The 18,901-nt window shown below is 59.3% G+C and overlaps 1 protein-coding gene across 2 annotated transcripts; it reads left to right on the forward strand.

Annotated features, from left to right (window-relative positions):
• Positions 1-662: 662 nt before the first annotated feature.
• On the forward strand, positions 663-17,171 carry OTUB2 (OTU deubiquitinase, ubiquitin aldehyde binding 2). Of its 2 annotated transcripts, none has more exons than XM_045823785.1 (6): positions 663-865; positions 9,222-9,317; positions 10,641-10,759; positions 13,453-13,537; positions 14,135-14,329; positions 14,873-17,171. In XM_045823785.1, exons 1-6 carry the CDS (start codon positions 863-865, stop codon positions 15,080-15,082), a joined length of 708 nt encoding a protein of 235 aa, XP_045679741.1. In that variant the 5' UTR covers positions 663-862; the 3' UTR covers positions 15,083-17,171. The 2 variants fall into 2 exon arrangements, with proteins under 2 accessions (XP_045679741.1, XP_045679740.1); XM_045823784.1 differs by lacking the exon at positions 663-865 and adding an exon at positions 5,465-5,662 and having other exon boundaries at positions 14,873-17,169.
• Positions 17,172-18,901: the final 1,730 nt, after the last annotated feature.

Here is an 18,901-nt window from a genome sequence, read left to right on the forward strand (position 1 = left end):
GGCACTTGTAATGCTCTGTAGTCCCTTTCCCCACAAACCTTCTCCCCCTCCCCCCTCCCCCCACCTAACAATGCACCTCAAGGGCTGGTGAGTAAATGTTTAAATGACACATATTCCTCTGTTTGATATTTAGTAGTAACGAGCTGGCCGCGTGAGTCACAAACCTGGTCCTGAGGTACAGCCGCGCAATTCCAGAGGCCCGGAATCCACCACTCGGGAAATCCATTAATTCCACAAACATTAATTGAGTGCCTGGCAACCTAATGGTTCATGAGTTGGAGGGGGGTAAAACATTATTTAGAAACTACACAAGGGCAGTCAGTGTTTTAGACACGTGTTCCCTAAGTGTCCATCCTCTGACCCTGAGCAAACAATACTTTATGACCTCCTTTATGAATCAATGAGGGCCAGCTACGCTTCCAGAAGACCTCCATTTGCAGTTTTGGTCAAAAGCCTCTTGGCCTTTACACAAAAAAGACCTCTTTTTCTATATTGTGCTAACTCCTTCGTTAGTTAAAAGCTTTCTGTGTCTTTAAAAGGGGGCCGTACCCTATTAAATGGACCCAAAAGCATAGGCTGAAGGCGCATGAAGTCCCACCCACTTTCTGTGACGTTTAGTGCTCCGGCCTCTGATTGCTCGCTTCAGACGTCAATCGCGGGGCGTGTGTCTTGCTGGGACACAGTGGAGGTCTCAGCTCTGGTTTTCGGAGCGGTCGGGTGCATTCTCCTCCCCTGGCCCCCACGTCCTCGAAGCCCCCGCCGCCAGACCCATCGGCGAAACCAGCCAGTGGCTCCTGCGGCGCCCTCCCGCACCGGATCGCTCCTCGCTGGGGCGGGACCTGGCCCAACAGCTCCGGTCACTATGGTCAGTGGTCGTGGGGGGAGACCGGGAGAGCAGAAAGGGGAGGGGGCGAGCGAGGTAGGCGGGGTCGCCGCTGTGGCGCACGTGCACTCGCGGGACTAGGTTCGGGCGCGAGGCTTAGCTCCCACCGCTGGACCCGTGGCATTAGGACCCCGGGAGTGCTGAGTCGTGAGGGATGCTGGAGGCCCCCGCCCCCCGCCCCGTCCTTCCTCGGAAGGCCCTACAGGGCCCGGGACGCACCCTGCCGTCCCCCATGGATCCTCAGCACAGGGGACCCAGCTCGGCCCCTGTACCCCCCGCCCCCCACTCCCGGCGCGTTCCTCTGAAGTGTCGAAAGGGTGCCACCCTGCCGGCGCAAGGTAGGTGCCCTCGAACAGGACCAGCACGGGGGGGGGGCGGGGGGCTCTAGGGCTAAGAGTTGCACCCTCTTTGCTAAGGATCCCCCAGTTGGCAGCTCAGCCATCAGAGACCCCCATCCCAAGCCCCACGAGTGGACCCAATGGGGTGCACGCACGGCCGGGTCCCTGAACAGTCTCTCCGTCGGTCAGCAGCAGCAGGTGTTTGGAGTTAGGACTCACGGGCAGAGGCCGCCTCAAGTTGTGAGGCAGGTGAATTAGGTGTTAGAGCGAAGCAAAGACTAGAGGAAGCCCTGGTTCAGAGTCCTGTCTGAGCGGAAAGGGCTCCAGGGTCCCTCTGAGCTGAGCCAAACCTAGGGCCTGAGCAGGTGGGGAAACTGAGGCCCAGACAGGAACGGGGCTGGGACTGACTGTGGTAGACCTGGGACTTGAACCCAAGGCTCTGGACTCATAGTCCAGTGATATCAGTGGGCCTTCCCCGGCAGCGGGGGGGCAGTCTTCTGGGGACTGGGTATAACTGACTAAAACCCTTCACCCTGACCCCCCTCTTCCAGGGAACCTGTAGAGTATAAGGGCTGGTGACCCTTATGGCGGCTTGGGTCACACAGCCTGAGTTCAAATCCCCTCTCAACCCCTTGGGAAGCTGACAGGCAGTGGTTGGTCCATCCCCTCCCTGATACTACTCTGCTCATCTGTGCGGTGGGTTGCTATGAGGCCACATGAGGTGACACAGCTTTTCCTCTGACAACAGAGTCCTGGAAATAGGTGTGCAAGGTGCCTGGGTCTTTGTGCCTGGCCCCTTCCCTCCCACATCTGGGCATGGAAATGGGTCACCACTTCCTGGGTGCTGCTGGGCAGGGTCATGGGTCAAGGCCAGGTCATGGCCCCACATGTTCTGGGTGTGGCACGGGCAGCCAGGTCACCTGCACCAGAGCTGTCCTGGACAAACCAGCTTTTCGCTGGGGTATGGCTGAGGCCTCTGGGGCATCTGGAAGCACCAGCTTCCTGCTTCCAATGCTCAAGGGTGTACCTTTCTCTGCCGCTCCTGGAAGGGGCCCAGGTGCTCCTGCGTCACCCACGAGGGGGTCACCTGAGGTTGGGTAATAATGGGTTTAGCCACCCTGGAGCTGGATGCTGGCATGCCTTCTGCCATCATTAAACAGCAGGGACTGTGGGGGCTGGAACCCCAACTTCTGATCTTTGTGCTGCACCGTGAGACCTCTGATCACCCCCTGGCCCCGTCTGCCCTGACTCATGGGACCGGAACCTAGAATGCAGGTGGGTCGGGAGCACCAAACCCTCACCCGGTCACTGGGAGGCTTGGGCGCCTTGGAGAGGGATGAAGGGAGCAACCCACTGAGCAGGACGTCCCCAAGGCCCAAGCCTCTCAAATCATGGGGGGCCCAGGATGTGCAGGGTCTGTTCTTGTCCATTCACTCAGCACTCATTGAGCACCTGCTGTTTGCCAGGCACCACGGTGGACCCTGGGCTGCATGTTGTAGACGGTGGGGGGTGTGTGTGTGTGTGTGTGTGTGTGTATGTATGTGGTGCACAGAAGAGAATGCTTTTGGAAAACACAGCGTCTTCTTTCCTTTCCCATTTCAAAGTCATGGGCTAAGCTTGAGGAAGGGCCCCAGGAAGAAGACACAGAACCCCTGGGGACAATGGGGGCTGGGGTGAGGACCGGGCCCGGAGCCGCCACTGGCGGGGGCCGCAGGCAGCGAAGGGTGTCAGGCCCACTGCCAGTGCATGCAGCGCCGGCGGGGGAGGAAGGAGTGTCCGTAGCAAGCAGCACATCCCAGGGCCCAGCAGTGGCTGTGTTCTTCCATTTGTCAGACAAGACCCCAGCAGGAATCTAGTCAGGCCCTGTGCCGGGCACTGATGAGAAGGACCAGGGCCGGCCTGCCCTCTCCCGGGAGCCGCTGCCTGCTGGTGAAGACAGAGCTGGATACAAGCAATTCCTGAGCCACTGGCCATGGTCTGAGGAGTCTGACCGAGGGCCCCGAGGGGCACAGCGGGCAGCCGGCGCCCTCTGGGGGAGCGGGAGGGTTGGCAGGGCTTCATGGAGGAGGGCCTTGGAACTGGTGTGGGAGGGTGTGTCCTTCAGGAAGGGCCGCGGGAGGGGTGCGTTCCAGGCAGGGTGGGATAGCACGCTCGAAGGCCTGGAAATCTGGTTAAGAACGGGACGTGCTAGGAAAAGGTGGTGGCCCGTGTGGGTACGGGGAGCTGGGGGGGACAGGGGAGTGGCGTCTAGAAAGTAGGTGGGGTCAGCCGGTGCTGTGAGGCGCTTCACGTGCCATGGAGTAGGGTTGCATTCTGCTAATGCGGAGAAGCATACCGATTTTTGACAAGAGACGGCTGACTTTGATGATCTCTCTGGCAAAGGAGTAGACGCAGGGCTGGCGGTGGCCAGGCTGCAGACTGAGACCAGCCCGTCCATTCGCTCAGCCATCCGCTCAGCATGCTGTCGGAGTGTTACTGGGTGCCAGGCACTGGGGATCGAGTCACGACAGGCAGACGTGACTGGATCCCCTTACAGAGCTGATGTTCCAGTGGAGGGGGGCAGGCAGCATGCAAGTCGGGGAGGGGAGCCGCATGCCAGAGAATGCTCAGAAGCAATAAGACAGGTCAAGGCAGTAGAGGCGGGGTGGTCAGGGAAGGCCTCTCCAAGGAGGTGACGTCGCCTGAGTCACGTGAAGAGGCAGCGGCAGGAGCAGGCGCAGACGCTGCAAGGTAGGAACACGTGTGTCCCGTCGGAGGAACACACAGAGCGTCATGTGGCTGGAGCTCAGGCAGAGTGAGGTGAGCAAGGCCAGATGGCGTAGGACCCGGGGGGCTGCCCTCCCCAGATCGAGGGAAGCCCCTGGGGGGTGTGGAGGCAGGGCGTGCTGTCGGCGGGCTTACACGTTAAGCACCTGCCCTGGCTGCTTAACAGTGGTGACAGGAGTCGAGACCAGGAGTCAGTGTGGGACCCTGTGGCAGCCTCCATGGAGGGTAGAGTTGGTGGCAGCTCAGGCTGGACCTGCGAACAGAGCTGACGGGAGAAAAGGAGGGGAGAGAGGACTCCTGGGCCTCTGGCGTGAGCCCTGCTGGCTGGAGGGACCCTTGGGGGAGCTGGGGGCACCTGGGAGGGGAGGCAGGGGTGGCGTGAGAGAGCAGTTGGGGGCGCAGTAATTCGGGGGTGCTGGTCAGACTTCCCAGCAGCTGGTGGCTGTTTGAGGCCAGATCTCCAGGGAGAGGTCAGAGCCAGAGACAAGTTCCGAGGGTCCGTCAGTAGGAGGCTGTGCAAGTTCAGGCATCAAATGAAAGGCGGCCAGCCAATGACTGTGACCATTGGGGACCCAGGTGCAGGGTCTTCCCTATTTTCTGAACTGGACAGCAGAGAAGGGCCATTTGGATGGTGGGCTGAGTAATAGCCCCCCTGAAGATATCCCCGTTCTAATCCCCAGGGACCTGTGACAAGGAAACCTCACAGGCAATAGAGACTTTGCAGGTGCGATGAAGTTAAGGGTCTTGAGGTGGGGAGATCCCCTGAATCACCCAGGTGGGCCAGTGATGCAGTCGCTGGGGTCCCTATAAGGGGGACGGCAGGAGGGTGGGAGTGAGAAGGAGCTGTGACGGTGGAAGGAAGGAGGGATCGTGAGCCAAGGAATGCAGGCGGCCCCTGGAACCTGAACGAGGTAAGGAAAGGTGTTCTCCCCTGCGGCATGCAGAACCACAAGGTAGTAGTAAGTCCACGTTGTTTCCAGTTCCTGGGCCATGCTGATTTGTTACAGCAGCGAGAGGAAACTCATTCAGGGCTCTCCGGCTTCCTAAATCTTTGGCCTCCAAATATTTTTGATGACTCACCCCAGTAAAAATGTTTTGATCATTCCACGTATTTGTATATTCTGCATCATCCTCTCAAGTAGACATTTGTAATGGCAATTTCCTTTCAGTCGCTGAACCGGCCCGCTCTGGAGACCCCAGCCCCAGGCAGGCAAGGCCAGGGCTGGAGCCCCTGGGAGCCTCTGGAAGTGACAGGGACCTTCTGGGAGGGGACAGTGGCCAGGTTCTGGGCCCTGCCGTGCTGGCTGGTGAGGCTGGAGGCTCTGGCCTCTACCAGGAAGGAGTTGGTAGCTGGAGGTCAGGCCACGCCATGAGTGTGGCTTCGGGGTGGCTGGGCCTGTTTAACGAGGTGACTCACAGCCCAGGGCAGCCCTGCAGAGCAGCCTCAGAGGGAGGCTGGGCTGGCCCAGCGCTGGCATTGCCCGCCGGGGCCCCGGGGGCCCGTGAGAGGCCTGCCAGCGCCTCGGAGCCTGGGCTGGAGGATGCTCACGGAGTCACCAAGGGCGTATTGGTGGTTTATAGGCAGACGTGTGAGCCTGGGGCCTGGCTGTTGAGGAGCCATTGGATAGTGACAATGAGGCATGGGCAAGGGCCAGGTGGAGTCTCTTCCTGGAAGGTGAGTGGGTACAGAAGGGAGGCAGCTTTTATTCTTTCATTCAACAAACATCTCGTCCCCTGCTCTGATCCAGGCCCTGCGTTGGGCCCTGGGGAATCAGTCAGGTGGGCAGAAGGTCTCAGAGGGTTTGACAAGCCATCCTGGGCCAAGGGAGGCCCCTGTGGCTTTGGACACTTTGGTGGGTAGGGGCATCCAGGCCCCAGAAATGCTCTTCCTTAGTTGCAGGCCCTCTCCTCTGTCCCGGATGCTGGGTGCAGGAAACGGGGCCACGGGAGCTCATTGTTGGGTAGCAGTCTGGAGTCTGACTGGTGTGGAGACGGGGGTAACCCTAGGTCACTTGGTGCTTCTGGTGGTGAGCTGTGCAGAAACCTAGTCGTCCAAAATCCAGACACATTTGTCCAGATGGAAAGGGTTTCGTAACATCAAAGGGTTCACTGTGAGCCCTGGCCCGTGTGCCTTGGTTGGAGCGTCATCCTGTAACCAAAAATGTTGTGGGTTCGATTCCCAGTCAGGGCACAGGCCTAGGTTGCAGGTTGATCCCTGGTCCCGCCTGGTCTGGGCGTGGGTGGGAAGCAATCAATTGGTGCTTCTCCCTGGCATCGACGTTTCCCTTTCTCCCTTCCCCTCACCCTTCCTCTCTCTCTAAAACCAATGGGGGGAAAAATGCCCTTGGGTGAGGATTAAAAAAAAGGTTCCACCGTGAGCAAGGCGGCCTTGGCTGAATTCCGGTCTAGCCGGTCAGGAGCCCGGGAGGCTGCCCTGCAAAGGCTCTTGTGGTCGGAGGCGGTCTGTTGAAACTGATTTCCACTTGCAAAAATGCGTGAGAATTGTCTCCTTGGGTCGTGTGCAGGTACCAGGGCCCCCTATTTCATTTATTTAATCTTTTTTCTTTTTCTTTTTTTTATCGATTATGCTATTAGTTGTCCCAATTTCCCCCTTCACTCCCCTCCACCCTGCACACCCCCTCCCACCCACATTCCCCCCCTTTAGTTCATGTCCATGTGTCATAAGTTCTTTAGCTTCCATACTTCCTATACTATTCTTGCCCTCCCCCTGTCTATTTTCTACCTACCGTCTATGCTACTTATTCTCTGTACCTTTTCCCCCTCTCTCCTCCTCCCACTCCCCTGTTGCTAACCCTCCATGTGATCTCCATTTCTGTGGTTCTGTTCCTGTTCTAGCTGTTTGCTTAGTTTACTTTTGTTTTAGATGTGGTTGTTAATAACTGTGAGTTTGATGCCTTTTTACTGTTCACATTTTTTATCTTCTTTTTCTTAGATAAGTCCCTTTAACATTTCATACAATAAGGGCTTAGTGATGATGAACTCCTTTAACTTGGCCTTATCTGAGAAGCACTTTATCTGCCCTTCAATTCTAAATGACAGCTTTGCTGTATAGAACAATCTTGGATGTAGGTCCTTGCCTTTCATGACTTGGAATACTTCTTTCCAGCCCCTTCTTGCCTGCAAGGTCTCTTTTGAGAAATCAGCTGACATTCTGATGGGAACTCTTTTGTAGGTGACTGTCCCCTTATCTCTTGCTGCTTCTAGAATTCTCTCCTTCATTTTAATCTTGGCTAATGTAATTATGATGTGCCTTGGTGTGCTCCTCCTTGGGTCCAACTTCTTTGGGACTCTCTGAGCTTCCTGGACTTCCTGGAAGTCTATTTCCTTTGCCAGATTGGGGAAGTTCTCCTTTATTATTTGTTCAAATAATTTTTCTGCTTGTTGCCCTTCCTCTTCTCCTTCTGGTACCCCTATAATTTGGATGTTGGAATGTTTAAAGATGTCCTGGAGGTCCCTAAGCCTCTCCTCATTTTTTTTAATTCTTGTTTCCTCATTCTTTTCTGATTGTATGTTTTTTTCTTCCTTCTGGTCCACTCCATTGACTTGAAACCCAGTTTTCTTTTCATCACTATTGGTTCCCTGTGCATTTTTCTTCATTTCACTTATTGTAGCCTTCATTTTTTCATCTCACTTGTGACCAAAATCAACCAATTCTGTGAGCATCCTGATCACCAGTGCTTTGAACTGTGCATCTGATAGGTTGGCTATCTTTTGGTCGCTTAAAAGTATTGGCTGTGGGGTTTTGATTTGTTCTGTTTGAGCCATTTGGGGGTGGGGGTTCTGGTCACACCTGTTACGTATTGAGAGGCAGAGCCTTAGTTGTTCACCAGGGCCAGACAACCCAGTCGCTGGGTTGTGACGTTGTATGTGGGGGTGAGGTCTGAGAGGGAACCATGGAGCTTGCTCTGCTCTCTCTCTGCTCTCTCTAGGACTTCAGTCCCCTCTGCTACTTCCCACAAGCAAATTGAACCCTGCTGCTGGCTCCCAGGCGGGTGGGCTTGTGTATGTTCTGGGACCCTGTGGGTCTTCCCAGGTAACTCTCCTGTGAGGTTGGGAGATTGTTCCAGCAACTCGACCCCCACAGGTGTTTTCAATCGGTGCTTTTAGGTTTTATTTCCCGGAGCTGGGGCCCTAGGTTGCGCAGTCTGCGTCACTGCCCATTTTCGCCTGGTTTATCTGCGTGTGAATGTGTGAATGTGTGACTGCAGACAGCCAGCTGCCTCCCGCGCCCGGGGTCTGCCACTGGTCCATCAACCGCCCCTGCACGCCTCCGCCTCCGCCCCTCTTACCGGTTTGGATGAATAGTTGTCAGACTTCCATACAGTTCATTTCTCTCTCTCTGTACTGGTTGTTTTTTTTGTTTCTAAATTTTTGTTGTCCTTAGTTTTGGTTGTGCGAGGAGGCACAGTGTGTCCACCTACGCCTCCATCTTGGCCATAGGTCAGGGTACCCTATTTTAAGTTGTTAACTACCAGTGGCTTTAACTCCAATTCAATTACATTATTTTTGTGCTGCAATCAGAGCTGTCCCTGGGGTGGGTCGGAGGCCCGGGTGCATCTCCCACCTGTCCGAGCCTCGAGTCTGGGCAGGAAAAATGTGAGCCAGGGACATGGGCTGCAGGGGGTTTGGCTATTCAGACATATCCATCTCCTGCACTTTCCAGGGCTCCGCCCGCACCTGCTCCCGGCCAGGTGACTTCTCAGCTCCCAGAGTCCCAGACTCTGGGCCTGGAGGCTAATCCCTCTGGGTAGGAATTGACCTAGACTCCGAGCTGGGCTGCAATGCAAACTTCCACCAGTAGGTGGTGCATCCGGCCAGGTGTTACCGCTTCCGCGTTTCTAGCATGGGGCCTGGTGCGGGCTGGATGTTGGGGAATTGTTGGATTTAAGAAGGCATGTCTGAGTGAGACGGGAAGGACAGAGGAGACAGAGGGACAGGGCACACTCCACATGAAGGCGCACTAGGGCTGAGGCATTGCATTCTATAAAAGGAATCTGTTCCGCAGTGACAGGATGGTCCCTCTCCGTGATGGGGCCCACCTGGCTCCCTGTCCCGGGAACGTGGCGTGCAGGGTCCTCGTCACGCCACACGTGCCTTTGGTGGGGAGCTAAGGGTCACTGTGTCGGGCAGCCAGCAGTCCGGAGGCTTTGTACGTGGTGAAGGCCCATCAGTTGCTTTTGAAATTGTCACAGCTTTGCTTCTTTGTCTTTCAGAGTGAAACATCTTTCAACCTAATATCGGAAAAATGTGACATTCTATCAATCCTCCGGGATCACCCTGAAAACAGGATTTACCAGAGGAAAATCCAGGTGAGGCCGAGGGTGGGGAGGAGCGGGTCCTAGATTACACGGGCTGGAGACCGGAGCAGAGGAGCCGGTGCCAGTTTGCAGGTTCAAAGGCTTAGCACGTGAACCAGGTTCCTGGGCAAATGCAAGGGCTCCCAGAATATTTTGATGCTGGGCGTTTGCCTTCGTGAGAAATCCTTCAGTTGCAAAACAAAAAAAAATTAAGCTAGGCACTGTTATCCTACGTGCTTTATTTACCCACTGAGACCTCACTGCAACCTTGAAGGTCAGCGCTTGCATGGTCCACGTTTGCAGCGGAGGAAGCCGAGGCGCGGAAGTTAAATAGCAGGCCCACGGTCCCACAGCTAGTGCGTGACCGAGCTGGGATGTGGTCCCCGCAGCCTGGTCACTTCCGCTGCACCAGCTCCAGCGGGGCTGCCGGAGGGTCTGCCAGAGCAGAGCAGGCGCAGCTCACAGAACAGGGCCCCCGGGCCGCAGGGGGCTGCTTCTCTCTGCGCCCTGGTGGGACCGTGTCCGGGGCAGGAGCAAGGACGGAAGGGGCAGCACACCGACTCTCGTGTCCCCTGGGGTGTCCCCTGGGGCGTTCTCGTCCTTCCCTGCCGGCCTGCCTCGGTGGGCCCGTGGGCTCCGAGCCCTCCCGTCCGTGGTGAGAAGAGACTGCACAACCTGTTGGAAACCGTCTCTGCTGCTAGAACTGGAGCCTCATGAGGGAGGCAGCCAAGGGCACTCCTGGCCATTTCAGAGGGAGATCGAGACAGTGGGGGATGCAAAAAAAGGGGTGTCACAGGGAGTACCGCAGCTTTTGAGGCATATTTGAAGGGCGGGCCAGACTGCTTCCTATGTCTGAGAAGGCACTTCCAGCTGGCTCTGCAGCCCCAGGCCCGCCACGCAGCCACGCTGAACCCGTCTCCGCCTCATTGGTTCTGTCTGCCTGTACCACGCCCAGCCCTCCTGCTCCTCTTCCGAAGGCTGGTGTAAAAGCTGTTGCTCCTAGCCACCCCCGGTGCCTGCCCCATGCTTCCACTGTCCTCCTGCCGAGATCTCCTGGCTGCACCCCCACCCTCACCCCGCTAGACCATAGAGAGCCTGAGGGCAGGGCTGGGGGCCCCCAGTCACCCCCAGTGCTGGACACAGGACTGGCTCAGAGTTTCCATCCGTGGGATGAATGCGAGTTGGGAGACAGCGAAGGGGCGGGCAGGCTGCGGGGGAGCTGGGGTCACCTGGGGGTGGTGAGGGCCTGGGGGTGGCAGGGGCCCGGCCCTGACAGGACACAGCGGGAGGGGGTGTCGCCGCAGACATGGCCCACGTTTCCCGATCTCCCCACAGGAACTCAGCAAAATGTTCACCGCGATCCGCAAGACCAAGGGGGACGGGAACTGCTTCTACCGGGCCCTGGGCTACTCCTACCTGGAGTCTCTGCTGGGGAAGAGCAGAGAGATCCTCAAGTGAGTGGGCCGAGGGCGGGCTCCCTGACTCGGAGGCCGCGGTCTCTGTTCCGTCAGCGCTGAACTTCGAGGGTTTTCCTTGGCACACACTGCTCGGCCCAGGGCGTGAGCTGGAGGGCTGCCTGGCAGCGGTGCTGATGTTCGGCAGTGCCCAGCAGCCTGCCAGGTCGGAGGACGGGGCAGCCAGGCAGCGGGGGAAGGCGCTCGGGACCTAATAGTCCCTGAGCACTCGGGGCTGGTCTGAGGGGCCTGGCGGCAGGAACCCCAAGGCAGGTTTCTCGGTGGTGGCCCTGCTGACGTCCGGGGCGGGCTCCCTCGTCCTGGGGCTGTCCTCTGTCCTGTGCTTGGAGGACATTTAGTAGCATCCCTTGCTTCCAGCGACGCGCTGCCGGGAGCACCCCCCTTCCCCAAGCCGTGACAATCGAAAGTGTCTCCAGACATTGCCAGCTATCTCCTGGGGCGGGGGTGGGGGGGGGACTGGGGGGGTGGGGCCTGGTCGAGCCTGGTTGAGAACTGCCAGGTTAAGGCTGTCCTCTCCCGTTCCCAGTATGGATGACCTCAAAGCGGATAGAAATTAAGCTACCTGTTCCTTGTTTTGAATGGGTCATTCATATCATTTCCTGAATGACCCACTGGCTGAGCCCCTTTGAGGGAGAGTGAGCTTTCTCAAGTCACTCCCCACCCCCACCTTCCTGCAGCCCTGCAGGTAAGAGGCCATACAGAGAGTGGGTCTCCCCACCAGCCGTGTCCCCCAGAACTGGGACATGCAGAGGCCCTGGGCTCTGAGGTCACACCTCACTCTCTTGCTTACTTGCTGTGTGACCTCGGGCAAGTGACCTGACTTCTCTGAGCCCGTTTCCCCATCAGTGAAAGGTAGATAACGTTGCCTGGTTCTGGAGGTTGTCTTTACTGAGCATGGCAATGCTGGCAAAGCTCACCCCTGTGTCTCTGTCCCTGCCCTGCCGGCTCTGTTCCCCTTCACCCCTGCCCTCCCCCTGCAGCCTCACCCAGCGGGGCGCCACACAGGACCCTGGTGGGGCGCTGGGGATGCAGCGGGGAACAGCACACAAAACACCCGGCCTCAGGGCTCGCATCCTAGCGGGAGACGGACCGTCCATAAGGACAGTATTTGATGGGGCGAATGGTGATGCGTGTGGGAAACAATGGGGCAGGGAAGGCAGCCAGGTTGTCCGGGGGCGGGGAGCATTGGAGCGGTAAGGAGACGAGGTCACGTGGGGCCTCGTGGGCCTCCCTAAGGACCTTAAATGTCCACATGGGTGGGGGCCGGCGCAGCCTGGGAGCAGCAAGGAGGGGTGCTCAGGGAGAGGCCCCGAGGAGAGAAGCGGTCAGGCTCCAGATGCCTGTGGAGTTGGTGCCGGCGGGGTTCCCTCACGGCGCAGGCTCAGTGCGGGCTGCGTGGCGTGTGTTGTGAGTGGAGCGGGGAGTCAAGCGCGACTGCCGCCCGGCGTTCGGCCCGAGACTCACCAGGACAGAGAAGCCGCTTGCTGCAGAGCGGCCGGGAGGGTCGGGAGCTCCGTATGGGGGTGCCTAGTCTGGAATGTCTGTGAGCCACCAAGGGGGGTGCGCAACCCCGGTAGCAGGATGAGCGAGGCCGGTGTTACCCCCACTTTCCCGTCGAGTAAACCGAGCTTCAGAAAGGTTAAACGACCTGCCCAAGGTCACACTGAAGCCCAAGGTCACACGGAAACCGGTGCCAGCTGAGAGTCGCAGTGCCACACCCCCCTCCCTCACGTCGTGGGGGCGCGTCCTGGCCTGGGTGTCTGCTCCCCTGTGTCGTTCATCACCGTGTCCCCAGTGCCCGGCACGGTGTGGCCGGCAGTCACTGGTGAGGAGCGGCGTGCATTGGCGTTCAGGGACGGGGGCAGGAGAGCTGGGCGAGGGGGCGCAGAGCTGTTCGTCCCACCGCCTTGCAGGGACAGTGACCAGAGGGACCCTCACAGCACCCGCACCGCCCACACCACACAGGGGGAGCCCTCGGCCCGAGAGCAACACAGCAGACCTTGACCCCCAGCACAGCCACTCCCACCTGCCCCGGCCAAAGCACACTTTGTATGATTTCGAGTTTATATAACTTGATTTTTAAATAACAGCTGGCTGAATTCTCGAGAATTTCACAACTAGTTCTCGTGAGTGCAAACCCCCACTCCCTGGCTGTGGGTGAGGAGAGGGAAAATGCATGCGGCGCATGGCCGTGGGGCGGGAGGGGCCCTGCAGCGGGACGAGACGAGGCCGGCAAGCTAGGCGGGGGGCCTTCCTGGGCACCGGTGCTGAGGGAGAGGCTGTGGCGGGTCCCCCGGGGGTCCCTGTGCAGAAGGGGCCAGGAGCAAGGGAAGCCTAGGCGTGGCCTAGGCCGGAGATGGTGGTGAGCCCCGGGGACAGCAAGGAGGGACGGAGCCAAGAGCCCTTTGTCTCGGGCAGGTGGTGACACCTCACTTCTGTCTCCATGACACTGGTGTGATACCCCGTCCCGGGGTCGAGCACCGTGAGGACAGGACAGGACAAGTCCTGGTGTGGCCCCCACGCAAGTGCCGTGCGAGGCAGAGAAGCCCCCCCACTCGGTAGTGACGTCCACCTCCTCACTGTGCTGGGCACAGCTGGCCGGAGTGGGTGGCTGCTGCCAGTCCCTGCGGCGTTCCCCGACATTCCCCAGTGAGCGCCGGTCTCCCCTTCAGGTTCAAAGAGCGCGTGCTACAGACCCCCAACGACCTCCTGGCCGCCGGCTTCGAGGAGCACAGGTTCCGAAACTTCTTCAATGCTGTGAGTTGCCCTGGGCACGGCGGCTGAGGGACCGGGGCCCTCCACGCTGGCAGGGCAGACAGGAGTGGGTGTGCTGCCCTCACAGCCCAAGGCTCTGGGCTCCGCCAGGCTCCCCTGCTTCTCTGGGGCGGGGGAACTGAGAGCTGCTTCCTGCTTGTGGAGACGTGGGGGGCGGGGAGCCCAGGGCCCTGCCCTCCTTCTGGGAGGAGGCGACTGCTTAGGGTAGCTCTCAGGCTGGGAACTCCTGCCCAACCTCCTTCCCGCCGTTTCCTCTCCAGCCCACCCCCTGACCCCATGAACGAGGGCGAGGGCAAGGGTGAGGGCCAGGGGGAACCTCTCCATCCTGACTCCCTAAGTAAGCGTCTCGGCCTGAGAGTGGTGGGGGGAGACCCCAACTGCAGTTTGCTAGACATGACTCCGGGCCAAGTCACTCATTAGAGTATTTGTACTCTACCCCGTGACTTAGCTTTGGGGGGATCTCAGACTGACTGAGTTCGGTACCCTGACTTGGAGATTTAGAAGTGCCAGCTCAGGGAAGAGCGCCCTGGGAGGGGCGGTGTGGGCCAGCGCCCGCCCTGGCTGACCTGCGGGGGCCAGTTTTACAGTGTGGTGGAGCTGGTGGAGAAGGACGGCTCCGTGGCCAGCCTGCTGAGGGTGTTCAACGACCAGAGCGCCTCGGACAGAATCGTGCAGTTCCTGCGCCTGCTCACCTCGGCCTTCATCAGGAACCGCGCCGACTTCTTCCGACACTTCGTGGACGAGGAGATGGACATCAAGGACTTCTGCACTCACGTAGGTCCTCGGGGCCTCGGGCTTCGGGGCCTGGGCTCCAGCCCCGGGCTCCGCTCCTCCCTCTGCTTGGGAGACTGGAGCACCGGCATCCTGGCCACCGGGGGCACGCGGGCAGGGCTCCGTGTTTGCGGCTCCCAGGGCACAGCCGAGCCAGCCAGAGGCGGCCCTGCTTGAGCTGCCCGAACTGTGTGGCTCTGGGCAAGTCGCTTCTCTCCCCCAGCCTCCGACTGGCCATCTGAGACAAGGGGCTCTGGACGAGACCGTGACATAATGAAGGAGTCACATCTGCCCCGAGATGTGTTTTGTTGACCATGCACGGTATTCGCCCCTCGCCGACATGCAGACGCTGGGCGCTCTGCGCAGACCCAGCCCCAGGCTCATTCCCGCGGGCGGCCGTCCGGAGAAGCCAAGTGGCCAGCGCGCTGCGACCCGGGACCACGGAAGCCAGGGGGCTGGCTTCCCACGGGCCCTCTGCTACGCCTCCTTCCTAAACCAGTTTTCTTTCTTTTTTTTTCTCTCTCTCTCTCACTGTGGCCTTCGCAGGAAGTGGAGCCGATGGCCACGGAGTGTGACCACATCCAGATCACGGCCCTGTCGCAGGCGCTGAGCATCGCCCTGCAGGTGGAGTACGTGGACGAGACGGACACGGCCCTGAACCACCACGTGTTCCCCGAGGCCGCCGCCCCTTCCGTGTACCTGCTCTATAAAACTTCCCACTACAACATCCTTTACGCAGCCGATAAACGTGATTGATTTTAGGCCACAAAGTGGAGCCTGTACCCTTCACGGGGACTGCATTCTGAATGGAACGTCACGGCTTTTCAGTTTTTTTAAGCGGTTTAGACTGTAGTTAGAGAAACCAGCACACACGGACTTTTGGGGCAGAGTCCCTGGGAGTGAGGCCTACCGATTAGGGACTGCGGTAATTTGGTGATATTTTTAGTATTCGTTCTCATAAAGGACCAAACGGTCTTTAACTCGGGTTTCGGGGGCCAGGGCCCCCCGGCTCTGCTCCGGGTCCCTCGAGACCGCGGGTCAGTCTCCTCCCCTCCCCGGGCCTGTTTCTCCGCCGCCGGAGCCTTCCACCAGCGCCGACATTCTATTTTTGTACCAAAACAAGCCAGTGCCCTCTGGTCAGTCTTTTCACCACGGACAGCGCCTCCCTCTAAGGGAGGAAAAGCTCAAGGTCGACTGTCTTAAGCGACGTACAAGTTCTATAAAAACGAATCAGCTCTAACCACCTGTCGGGCTGGACGCTGGTGGGCGGCTGGGTGACGCGCCGGCCAGCCTGGATGCACGGGCTTCGACGTGGTTCCAAACTGCCACAGCGGGAGTGTGTTCTCACCCCTAACTTCAGAAGGAAAGAGACTTTTATGCCAAAGCCTAGAAAGCAGACTTGAGTGGGACGCTCACGTTGTCGGGCCCCTCTACCTCTCCCAGGGCCAGGACTGCCTGCCCGGCCGCTCAGGGTTCCTCCGCCAGCCCCGCTCGGACCACTGCTCAAGGAAGAGGAGAACCTGGGAGCTGGCGGCTGTGCGTCCACCCCCGGCGCGCCCTGGAAGGAGAACCAGGCGCTCTGGCTGCACGCGCAGCCGGACTCCAGCCGAGCAGAACGGACGCGTGTCACAAGGCTGTCGTATTTCCTCTCCCCTCCGCACCCGGCTGCTGCTCGGTGTACGGGCTGCGAGAGGTCAGGCGAGGGGGAAGAACACGGGCGGGCCGAAGACGCTGGCACCGAGGGGGACTTCTGTGGTGGAGACCGCCTGGCAGTCCAGAGCCCTGGCTGGCGGCCTCCTCATTCATCCACCTGGACACGCCCATTAACGGCCTCACCGTGCTGCCCCAGGACCTCACGGAGCCCCGGCCAGTCTAGGGCTCTGCTAGCAAGTTCTCCTGCTCTGCGGGAGGAAACAACGCAAGGGCACGGGGCTGCCCTGTGTGCTGCTCCCTCCACCGAAGGCCCTCTCCTCCCAGGCCCCACTCCGCAGGGACGCGTCAGAACCTGCTGGCGCCGCAGGGCGCATCTGCCTCTGCCGCCGGCCAGACTGCACAGCACAGAGCTGGGGGGGGGAGGCTGCTCTGAGTCCTGGGCACAAAGGTCGCGCCAGGGTGCTTGAATTCCAGGCAGGGACGCAGGTTCCTGTCCTGCCGCTGGCTGGAATTTGAACCCAAGGGCTCAGACTGAGTGACACGTCACTTTTCCACTGGACGATAAATCTGACCCTTCCGTCCGAATTACCTCAGCGTCCTGCCCTGCTGTGGGCAGGAGCGTGGGCTCTGTGACGGTACACTGGAGCGGGGGACGTGTTACACAGTGTGTGAGTATCGGCGTCCTCCACCCCCAAACTGAGGAGCGGGCACACTCGACACAGGGCGGAACGCCCGTGGCCGCTCGGAGGGTGGTGCGGTGGGTCCTCAGCCCCGGCCAGGCACCCCGGCACCGCGTAAACAGCACCGGCTGCCACTTCTCTGCACGTGTGGCCTGTGTAGCGCTCACGAAAGCAGTTTTCTCTCCGGCAGACTGGCTGGAGAAGTCCCCTCCGAGACTCACCTACACTGTGCTTCCAGGCCTGGGGCCACCAGTGCTCACCTGGGACCCCGGTCCCAGGAGAGATCCCACCAGCTTAGAGCCGGAGTGCCCGAGAGAGGCGGGCCCAGTTCCTCTCTCTATGGCAAAGCACTGCAGAGAGAGAGTGGCAGGATTCAGTGGAACTCTCACACGAGTAGCTATCTGTCTAAAGTCGGGGTTATGTCCCAATAAACCCATTACGTTGAAAGTATTTCAAGTGGAAAGTGCATTTAATACACCTCACCAACTGGGCACCCCAGTTCAGCCTAGCCTACCTCACATGTGCTCAGAAGACTCGGCCTACAGTTGGGCAACTACCTTGAGGTTCATCTCGAGAACCGCCTTTCTCTTCTCCGCAGAAGGAGACATAGATGGGTGGGATGAGAAAGCGAAACACAGTATCCGGAAAGTGCCGGCGACCTGCCCCCCTGAGCCCGCGGCTGGCCCGGAGCTGCAGCTCGCTGATGCCGCCGCCGCCGCATCGCAGCGGAGCCTCTCTCCACATTACACCAGGCTGGGAAAGAGCAAAGTTCAGAATTCAAATACGGTTTCCACTGAATGTGTGCATTGCACTTTCGTACTATCAGGAAGTCAAAAAGTCTGAGTCAGGCACAGACCGATTGTCCAAACCCAGTCGCGCTGTCAGCCGCTCCCCCCGGGTAATTCCCCGCCCCACCCCGTGGGGCCGCCCCTCTCCAGACCAAAAGCTGGGAGGACTGTTGCTTTGAGAGTTCACAACTGCGTAGTTATTACTTTCTTTCCAAAGAAAGGTTATAAATCAGTGGAAATATTTACCAACAAAAAGAACCAACTGTCCTTGCTTTGGACCGGGTCCCTGTCTGAGCATAAAGTAGCTCCTGAGGCGGCCTGGGTTGGGATCCCAACCTTGTAACTCACTAGCTACGTGACCTGGCCGAGACCCTCCGCCCCGATGGGTCCCACGTGAGCGGGACGCCTGCACACCCGGGGCACCAGTTCGAGGGGACGGGGCTGTGTGTGGAAACGACGACGAGACCCGACACGGAGACCCGACACGTAGTGAGTGTGAGCGCTCCACACCCGGCACGCACCCAGCCCGCCCTTCCCAAGGGCGGCGGCGGGGGAGCATGTCACCTCGCCAGTGGCACCGTGGCCTCCCCAGCAGAGACCTAAGACCCACACACAGCCCCTTGCTGGGCAGAGATGGGGGTGGGGGTCCTGGCTCTGAGTGGCCGCTCTGGGGCCTTAGGCCCTCCAGCAGGGGTGTCAAACTCCTTTTCACCAGGGGGCACATCGGCCAAGCGGTGGCCTTCAGAGGCCCGGATGTAACTCGGGACTGTATAGACGTCACTGCTCCTTAACCAGGGGCAAGGAGCTCAGCGCTGCTGCTGGTAGAAACAAGGTGTCGGGCGGGTAAAACAAGGCGCAGGGACTCGCGTTTGCCACCCGTGCCCTACGGCTTCCCAGGGCAGCTGGAGAGAACATTCCCTCGCTGTAAAATGGTTTCCCGGACAACTTCTGTCCTGGCTTGTTAGTATTCGGTACCCGCGAGACACGAGTGCGGCAAGCACTGAATGAGGAGGGTGAGCAGGGCGCCTCGGGAGCCCACAGCGGGCACACACACTCTCCAGGGCCCGCAGGGACCCGGAGGACACGAAGCAGTGCCCGAGGATGGGGAGGCATCGGGCCGAAGGAAAGGTTTATGCAAGGGCTCAGGACAAGAGAAGGGGCGCATCGGAGCACAGGAAGCAAACAGCTCTGTCACAGAGGAGGGGGCAGAGAGGCGAGGCCAGAGAAACGGCCTAGGACCAGGTCCCGACAACCTGGCACACAAGCGTCTCTCACGTTAAAGCAGCCTGTGCTCCCTCGGAACCTGGGGACGGTGACCTCTCCCTGGCCCGCCTCCCGGAGCGGCTCAGACAAAACAGCAGCTGTCAGCGAGCGGTAGGGAGCCCGGGAGCTACGGGTTCTGCTGGGGGAAAGCAGGAACAAATGCTGAGGACCTGGGCAGACACGGTTTATAG

This window comes from Phyllostomus hastatus, unplaced genomic scaffold (assembly GCF_019186645.2).
Source record: "Phyllostomus hastatus isolate PE091 unplaced genomic scaffold, TTU_PhHast_1.1 phas_scaffold_501, whole genome shotgun sequence".
Classification (NCBI taxonomy): domain Eukaryota; kingdom Metazoa; phylum Chordata; class Mammalia; order Chiroptera; family Phyllostomidae; genus Phyllostomus; species Phyllostomus hastatus.